The sequence below is a fragment of the Pterocles gutturalis genome, unplaced genomic scaffold (assembly GCF_000699245.1).
Source record: "Pterocles gutturalis isolate BGI_N339 unplaced genomic scaffold, ASM69924v1 scaffold3183, whole genome shotgun sequence".
Lineage (NCBI taxonomy): Eukaryota > Metazoa > Chordata > Aves > Pterocliformes > Pteroclidae > Pterocles > Pterocles gutturalis.
Genome location: NW_010125383.1, coordinates 140,026 through 148,865, shown reverse-complemented (window position 1 = coordinate 148,865; position 8,840 = coordinate 140,026). Strand labels below are relative to the sequence as shown.

The 8,840-nt window shown below is 41.9% G+C and overlaps 1 protein-coding gene across 1 annotated transcript; it reads left to right on the top strand.

Moving 5' to 3' along the window:
• Nucleotides 1-344: 344 nt before the first annotated feature.
• Nucleotides 345-3,472, top strand: LOC104465480 (chromosome unknown open reading frame, human C11orf58; the record flags this gene model as incomplete). Its single annotated transcript, XM_010078535.1, has 3 exons — nucleotides 345-405; nucleotides 2,143-2,252; nucleotides 3,020-3,472. Coding segments are annotated over 3 exons (381 nt in total), but the record flags the coding sequence as incomplete, so codon positions are not given.
• Between the last annotated feature and the right edge of the window lie 5,368 nt (nucleotides 3,473-8,840).

Genomic DNA, 8,840 nt, shown 5'->3' with positions numbered 1-8,840 from the left:
AGTGTAGTTTTTGTATGGGATGGTCACCATTCCTCCCTGTTTAGCTGACGTACTAGCATGGTTTGTCTTCATCTTTGGAGTGGCAAGAAACAGAATGAAATAGAACCAGCTTTGGGGTGTGGGAAGAGCAAAGAGTAGTTGTTGGGGTTTCTTTTCCAGAAAATTCAAGAAAACAAAGATGAAACAGGTTCATCAAGAGGCAGCAGTTGTTAGCTAGTAACACTTGCAGTCTTACAGTTGGTTGTCAAGGTTTGACAGCAAACCTTTTCCATTCGAGATTTCCAGAATGTTGGCAGAGCTGTCAGTGCACCTAAAGCTCCAAAACAAACTGCCTTTTCTTTTAGAAAGAACATACTGGCCGCCTTGTTATCGGAGACCACAGATCAACCTCTCACTTCAGGACAGGTCAGTTTATCCAACAGCTGATACAAAGTTGGAAATCGAACACTTATTGAGGAACATCCCAGTACTTTGAGCTCCATAGACATTGCAGGAAGGGATTTCAGGTGTTGTGGCTGAAGTGGAAGACACGTCAGGCTGTGGAGTTTTAGAATTTCCTAATTTCTTGTTAGATTACTGATAAACAGTTTGTCTGTTTACTTTACTTGCCTTCTAAAGTCCTGGTTCAGCAAAGGACTTGATGGTCAGTTCAACTTGTGTACAAATGCTCGAAATCAGGGCCTGTAGGTCCTCAGACTTACTTTCCTATCAAAATAAGAAAGTGAAGTTTTATTGCTCTTGGCACCTAGAGTATTACATTTCTTCCTTGCTGCCAGATGTGGATATCCAAACCTCTAAATTCTTCTACATGGAAAAGAACAGGGTTGATTTCTCCTGCTGCCTGATTTCCTATGGAATAGAAAGATCTCTGCCTTAAAGCAGTGAGGTAGAAGCTGAGAAGATCTGCAAGGTCATCTCAGCAATCAGGAATAATTTGATGTCATGTAACTTATGACCATGGTAACTTCTTATCAGGCTTGCTTGGGTAGTAAGTCAAAGTACAGTGAAGCCAAGCAGGGATTAACTGTCTGAGAGAAGCTTTGATAAAGCCATATATAGAATAGCAACTGTCAGAACTCCAGAAAACTTTTCTCTAATGTGCTCCACTAATAATGTTTCAGTTGGTGAAAAATTATCTATGGACCAAAACACCAAAAGAAGCCTGAGCATTGGTTGCAGGTTCTGCTGTTAGCTTGCAGAGTGACTCAGAATCACTTCCTTATATCTGAATTTCCTAGGAAGGAGGTGATGCTTCCTCTAAGGAGTCATAAAGACTCAGTACTGCTTTGTTATGAGCAAAAAGTTAAAATGCTGTTTTTTCACAAAAAATCAGAACAGCTGTTTTCTTAACGCTTTACTTCCCTGTCCAACATACAGTTACTGTCATTTTATAATAACATACAGCTCTAACTTCCAAATGAGGAAACATTAACTTGCAATACATTTACAGAGATACAAATTAAAAACTAATGTGTTGTATGCCTGTTGGGGGAGAATTAGACATTCCTATGTTTCACAAGAACAGAGGATTCTTAACTATTTAAGACTATATTTTCCCTCAGTAAAAATGATTTTTTATTTACTTATTCAAACAAGTAAGTAAAGGGCATGTAGAAGTAGGTCATAAAAATTAGTTTTTCTGCTAATTCCTAAAGGTGGAAAAATGTAGAGCTGTAATGTAATTCAGGATGCATGAAATAGTTTCAGACACAGCTCTATAAACAAGAGTGGTAGTATTGTCCTGACTTCTGCTTCTATATATTAATTGTGGTTTAATCATAGCAATCATATGTTATGTAGCGAAGGCCAGAAACTTTCTCCTTGCTGTGACATGTTGCAGTATTGGCAGGAAGCACAGAGAAGTCATACTGGACACCACGCATAGTACAACTGTATGAATGTGTCAGGTCTTAGGAACGTACCAACCCATCTTTGTATCAAAGCAATTTTGCTTGCACACTAGATACAATTGCTTTTAAATCTGGTGGTTTGTATTCAGTATTATTCAGTCCAGTAGTTTAAGATAGCTACATTTAAACTTTTTCAGGTATATATCAATAATCTTTGAAAATGCAACTTCGTGTAATTTGATGTCTTTGTTAATTTGAATGAACCATAACCAAATTACATTGGACAATGCAGGGGAAGAAGACAAGAAAATGAATGAAGAATTGGAGTCTCAGTACCAACAAAGCATGGACAGCACGATGTCTGGGCGGAACCGGCGCCACTGCGGACTGGGTTTCAGTGAGGTAGTAAGTTGTTTCCGTAACGATTTGGCTTTTGCTTCACTAAGAGAAGGCGATACATGGTTTAAAAATCCAGTCACCGCAACTAGTGGCAAACTTCTGCAGTTTGGGTTAAACGACAAAGTTACTGCAGGCACTTGCCCCCTGTCCATGTACACTGGCCATGCAGATGCCTGGAAATGACTGAGCTAATGAATCTGAGCTTCTTGTTGCAGTGAGGCACTTACCTCTCTATGGTCCTGAAAAGTAAGTGGCTGTAGAGGGCTACGGAGTCCACCAGTGGGCTGACACCTGACTGGTTGTGTACTTGCAAGAAATTCCGTAGGAATGAGCAGGAAGAGAAGTGTGACAAAAAACAGGAGAATTAGGTTATTAGGAACATGTCTTCATCTGCCAATTGAAAGGTGCAATAATTATTTTTTTGCTAACTTTTAGCACCAATTACTGTATAAAAACATAGCTGATGTTTCCAGAGCACCTCTGGAGTGCTTGCTGGGAATGGCACGAACAAAATGGCATTTGGGGATTGTTCCTGTTAGCAGTATCATTGGATTATTTCAGCACTCCTCACACTGTGGTGTGCTAGGCTCATTTTCAAAGATTAGTCATGAATGTGAATTCTTGAAGGTCTAGCCGTATTTGTATATTAAAATATGTTTAACAACATAGCCCATTTTAGTACTAAAACAAAAGGAGCCATTAAGTGAAACATTCTCACTGGGAGTTGCCAGGAAATACTGGTTTATCTCTCTCTTAATATGAACTTCTAGTTTCAGGAAAGTGAAGAACAGGACGATGCAGCTGGACACTCTTCTGAAGAGAGTTCGGAGGACTCCGAAAGTGGCTCTGAGTCTGAGCAAGAGGAGTCTGCAGAGGAGCTACAAGCTGCTGAAAAACATGATGAAGCTGAGGTTCCAGAAAACAAAAAAGAAGCAAAAAGCAACTATAAAATGATGTTTGTTAAAGCCAGTGGTTCATAACTGCAGATGTAACAGCTTTGTATTTAAAGTACAGTAAGCCTTATTGTTACAGTGCAACGTGGAGGACTGCTACAGCACAAATCTTTGTATTATGATTTTAAAAAGACCCCATTAGATGACAAAAAGTAGTATTTGCTTTCTGTTGCCATGGATAAAATTTTTATGGGCACAGTGATATTACTGGTTTTTGTAAAGTGTATAAAATACTGGATGGAGAAATAAATTCTTTTTGTTCCTGCCCAATCTCTACAATGTTATCTAAACTATCCCTCCCCTTACTCCATCCCAGATAAGAAACTACTAACCTGAAGTTTCCTTTAGTTAGTACCCCAGTCTTGGATTTTTAACTATTAAGATTACATGTGAATTACTGGATGTTGCATTAGTTGTAAAATACCAATATCAGCACTATTCTGTGATGTACTAGAGCTTTCAATGATGATTTTGTCTAGATGCTAGTGTTGACAGGGCTAAGAGGAGAAATCACTCCCTTTGTGACAGTATTCATCACTGTATCCATCTGAAGTCCTTCAGCAGTTGCACAGGAGATGTTTTAGAATTGCATAATACAATACAACAGAAGGCTCTATTTGCTTCTTTGGCTTTATAACGTGCAGTTCTTTATACCTTTCAGTGAAAAAGAGTGATTTTTGAATTACTAGCTCCTGGCTATAGCACTGAGCTGTTATTTAAAATAACTCCTCCCGAAGAAACCAGTTTACTTTGAAAGAGAAAATATACTTTGATAATGAAAAGGATATACAAATCATTTAGCTTTTTTAAATATAGAATATAGAGTTAAGAATGCAAGCCCTTCTTTTCTTCCTATACATGCGTCACTTGGAGGTCTAAGTCAATTACCGCAAAAAGGTTGTACCTCTCAAAGCTGATAGTAACACTGAACAGAGTCGGGAGTTCTAGTAACTCCTTCCAGCAAGAATTAAGCCCATACATTCCTCTGCAAATACGTAGTTCATTGTATTCAAATAATTAATAAAACATCAGAACTTCTTAGACTTTGTTTCTTCTTAGTACATGAGACAGATCAACTGCCTCTCCTTGCTGGGAGAGCAGCACATCTTATCCGTATCTCTAGTACAGCCTCCTTCTGCCACAACAGTGTTGCAAGAAACACTCCAGATGCTTGTGGAGAATCTTCCGTTTCTGTATATGATTTATGACGTTGTTTGCAAGCCAGTTGGCTTACATGAAAGCAGCAGGGTGTACTATCATTGTATAGGTTCATTGAACGTAAACATTGCAGCATCAGTTAATTGGGGGAGGACTTGGAATAAGTTATGTTACGGAAAAAATAAAAGTAATATTGTAAATAAACACTGTAGATTTTCATTAATCTGTTTTACTATACTTGCATTTAATACATAATTTTACGGGCATTCAGTTTTAAGAATGTTACAGCAGCCACTAATGGTCAGTGATTTGTACTTAATTTGGATTTTTTTGTTTTCCTAATACTGCAAGCTTCTAATACATAGGCAAAAAATAAAGTTGCATGCACATGGTGAAGAAAGAAAGGCTCAGAAAGCTGCTTTATCTCTAGGAAGAAACAGAGGCCATTTCCAAAAGATTAACTGATTACCTTTCCTAATGGACCGGTACCAGTTTTTTCCTATTTAGACACTCTAGCTACCCTTAAACCAGCATCCCACTGTTAAATTCTTTTAGATGTGGCTCCTGGCTGTTTATTGCCTCGAGTGCCATTACAAAATTAAGGTGTACGCTGCAAGATGCTGCATTACACTGACTTCTCCGCCTTCTCTGTCCCAGCGCTGATGCTAGTGCTGCTCTCGCCACCTTTTCTTCCACAGCTGCTCAGCATCCACGTTGATCTCTGGACTTGGTCGTCAGCACACATCGAAACGGAGACTCGCGTTCAGAAGGGGATGGAATCCATCGCTGCAGAGCCACCCTGCCAGGCAGAGGGCCCTGCAGCACAGCCAGCCCAGAAAGACCCAGGAAAGCAAATCCAGCTGGCAGGTCTGTGTGGGCCTCTGCTGACAGAAACACTGCCCCAATGAGCACCGTCAGGGGCCTCTGCCACTCGGCTCTGCCCAGTCGATGACAGCCGCCTACCTTGTAAAACAGATTTGGCAATGGGTTCCAAATACAAATAAACAGATCACACAAGCATAAAAAATAAACTGAAATTAAACTATTCTGGTAGCAGCTCTTAGCAGAAAAAAAAAAAAAAGAAAAAAAAAAAAATGCACACAGCTTCTATTCCCCAAAAGTATGATGCATAATATTGTGAGCATCTGATGAGGTTTGGTGCAACCCATTTCTGATGCTGACCTAGGAGTCATTGCTCAAAACAGGAAGAGCTCTACACAGTCACATCTGCTTCTGTGTAACATCGGTAAACATTATTAAGAACTTGAAGGCTCACCTATGAAGCAGCCTAAGAAGCTTCTCCATACGTACTGAGAAAGGCTGATGTAGCTCAGTGCAGACTGTGCAGTAAATGTTTTAATTCAGGAGCCAGCTTTAGCCACATTTGCTGTAATAGCATCAGCAGCAGTGGCATGGAGTGTAGCAGAATGGTTTCAGCTCTCCTACTGGAGACAGAGAACACATGAAAATCAAGGTTGGTGTTTTGGCTGACTCTAGTCAGCTCTTCGCTTTTTCAGATCGGTATGGAAAGAGCTCCCAGAAACAGACACTGAATCATGAAGAGGGCAACGGCTTTTGTCTTTCCAAACCAGATCTGGCCATTGAAATCCCTCAACTCAAAGACCAGTTTATTTCCATCTCAACAGAAAGGCAGAAGTCTGTCCCACTCCTCCATGACTTAGGGAAGGACTGAGCAAAGTTAGATCTGCTACAGAACAACCACCCCCCATCTGGTAAAAGTTTGCATCTGTTTCTAAACCCCACTGAAGGTTTCCCCACACAGAGTTCGGTGCAGGTGCATTGCCGGCAGTGGGTTTGGGGAGACTGAAGACAACTGAGCAGGTGGAAAGCGCCGGTGTGCCTGTTCCCCTGCCACTGCCCTGGAACAGAGAACCCCTCGAGTCGAGGACCGTCACAAGCCCACTGCCCACAGTCCTGCAGTCACAGAAGATGCTTCTGCAGCAGGTAAAAAAGGATCTGTTTCTTAACATCATACAGGAATTCTTTGAGGCCAAGGGAACCAGATCTAGAAGTTGCCCTGTAACTTTATGCAATGCTTTACAGTTTACTTTCCCTTTCTTCCTGAAGAGGAGGCTGACAACTTGATTCCTGAAAGCACAATTTATAGGCCAGCTTCAAAGCTATAGGTCCTTCTAAGGCTTTGGTTGGGGAATTCACATCAAAGCAGATGTGCACATGTTGTTCTGATGCCAGAGAGGACGGCTGGGAGAAATCTCTGTGGATTTGCTGCAGTCCCCAGAACAGGGATTAAATTATGCACCGAAGCTGCCTCTGTAAACTGCAGGAAACAAAGAGAGTAAGTGGCAGTGCAACGTCTCCTAATCAAAGCCTGGCACAGATACTTGCATCAGTCTCCTGGAAGCCGTCAGGGGATTCAGAGAAGGGACATGTGTCACAGTACCCTCACCGGAGGGACAAAGCAGAAGTTGGTTTTGTTTCCTTTTAAGACTGCCACCTCAACTGCACTTTTCCTCAGAAAAATATCTGCATAGTACACAGGGGCAGATACAAGTTTCCTTAGTTTTTGCAAAGCATTAAAGAAACAAAATATTCAGTGATCTAATTGCATTTGATTTTGATGGGCAGGTGCAGAATGAGATCACAGTGACAGTTTGCCCTATTACTATCCAAATCGAGCACCATTTATGGTGTCCATAGCTCAGGAAGATCTAGTTGAGGAAAAAAAAAAATATAAGAATGAAAAGTAACGTACATCAGAAGAGGGCTTTTGTATCATCAGTCAAGCAATACAGAGGCTCATATGAAAAACCTTTGCTTTTAGTTTTTTCACCGCTGCCCACCTTGACCTGTGGGGAAATTCTCTCAAACCGTTACTGTAAGTGACTGTTATCACAAGTACATCAAGCTACGCTGAAGACTGCACAAAGGTTTGATAATCTGAACTGGCTCCTTTTCACTCTCGTATTTATTGCTAAAGCTTTAAAACAAAGGCAGTTGAAGCTTTAGATGCTTCACTGCTGGGGCCAAGTCTCCTTCCCGTTACAGCTGCTAAAACCTAGTAATTGTGATGCTAGCAAGGATGCAGGAACAGAACATCTCTTTCCAAAATGTATTTTTTTTTTGTCAAAAAGATGACTTCTTAACATAAGAAGTCCATACTGGACACAAAAGAAAACAGAGATCAAATTTATGCAGTGGTCGACTGATGGAGCCACTACCCAGATCCTGAATAAAATCTGCATATGAAACATTTGCCAAGTAACTTTTAAACTGGATTCAGTGAAGACAACTGAAGTGTCCTCAGGCACACATGTGGCTCTGAGAAAGCCAGGGGACACAGCTACACTCGGAGATGTTGCTCCTTCTGCCCTTCAAGCCTCTCCTCCAGCTCAGGACCTGGGAAGGGTGCGGAGCAGCCGGCTGCAGTGCTCGGCTCAGCCCTGGTACCTCAGCTTTGCTGATTCTGGGCCTTAGCACCAAATGAAAGGAAAATGGGATCAGCATCCATGTGTTCCCATCCTCCCAAAACATACACATGGACACACCACAGCCGTGCTGGGCAGAAGACAAAATCCTGCTCCAGACTGGGAGGAGAAGATGCTCAAAGGCACCGTATGGAAGAAGCAGAGACAGAAGTTCACGTTTAGCACGAACTAAGCACTCAGAAAAGCAACTGTACACACAGCACAAGAGACAAACAGAATTAGCAGTGACTTCTCTGAGGTCAGCTTTCCCCCCCCAGAGTGGTACAACCCACTGTAACCAAATGTCACCAGCTACTTCATTTCATTAGGGTCACACCTTGCATAGGCCATCAGACAGCGTTTCAAAAAACCTCCCAAAACCTCCCGCGTCTCAAGAGATGAGCCAGAAAACAACATTATGGCTTTTCTCAGTTCTGGCTCTAGAGACAAACTCAAGCCAGTCCCAACCCCGACAGCGTAACAGAACTGAGCCAGAGACTCCCGCAGCCCTGGCATAAGTGGTTTCTACAGGGAAAAGGAGAATTTCACTCGTGCTAGCCCTTCCTAACTGTAGTTTGGCTTAAAAGAACCAAGCACAGCAGCTGCCAACAGAAACAACAATTGTCCTGTTACCAAAACATTAATCAGTGATTCTCTCCTTCACCCACTGCCACCACTCTACTCTTGTTTATCCCATCACAAGGTATTTCTTGTACTGGGACACTGGACTTCCATTCTCACTCGCCAGCTATTCCTTCTTCTCTCCCCCTCTACAATTTAGCCTGAGTCCCTTTGTTAAAGCATTTTGCTTCTCTCCAAGTCCACCTATTCCAGCTCCTTCCATCTTTTTACCACCTCTCACTTCAGAGCACTAGGCTGTTCTGCCCTCTCGCATCAGCCTCTTACTCAGTCTCTTTGCAGATACGTCTCTGCCATAATTTCCTACAGACTCACTACTCACCCGTGTTCGTCATCTCTTCTTTTTAGTGCTGCCTTATGCTACAGCTCCTGGTGAAAGGCTGCTTCTAGGGGGC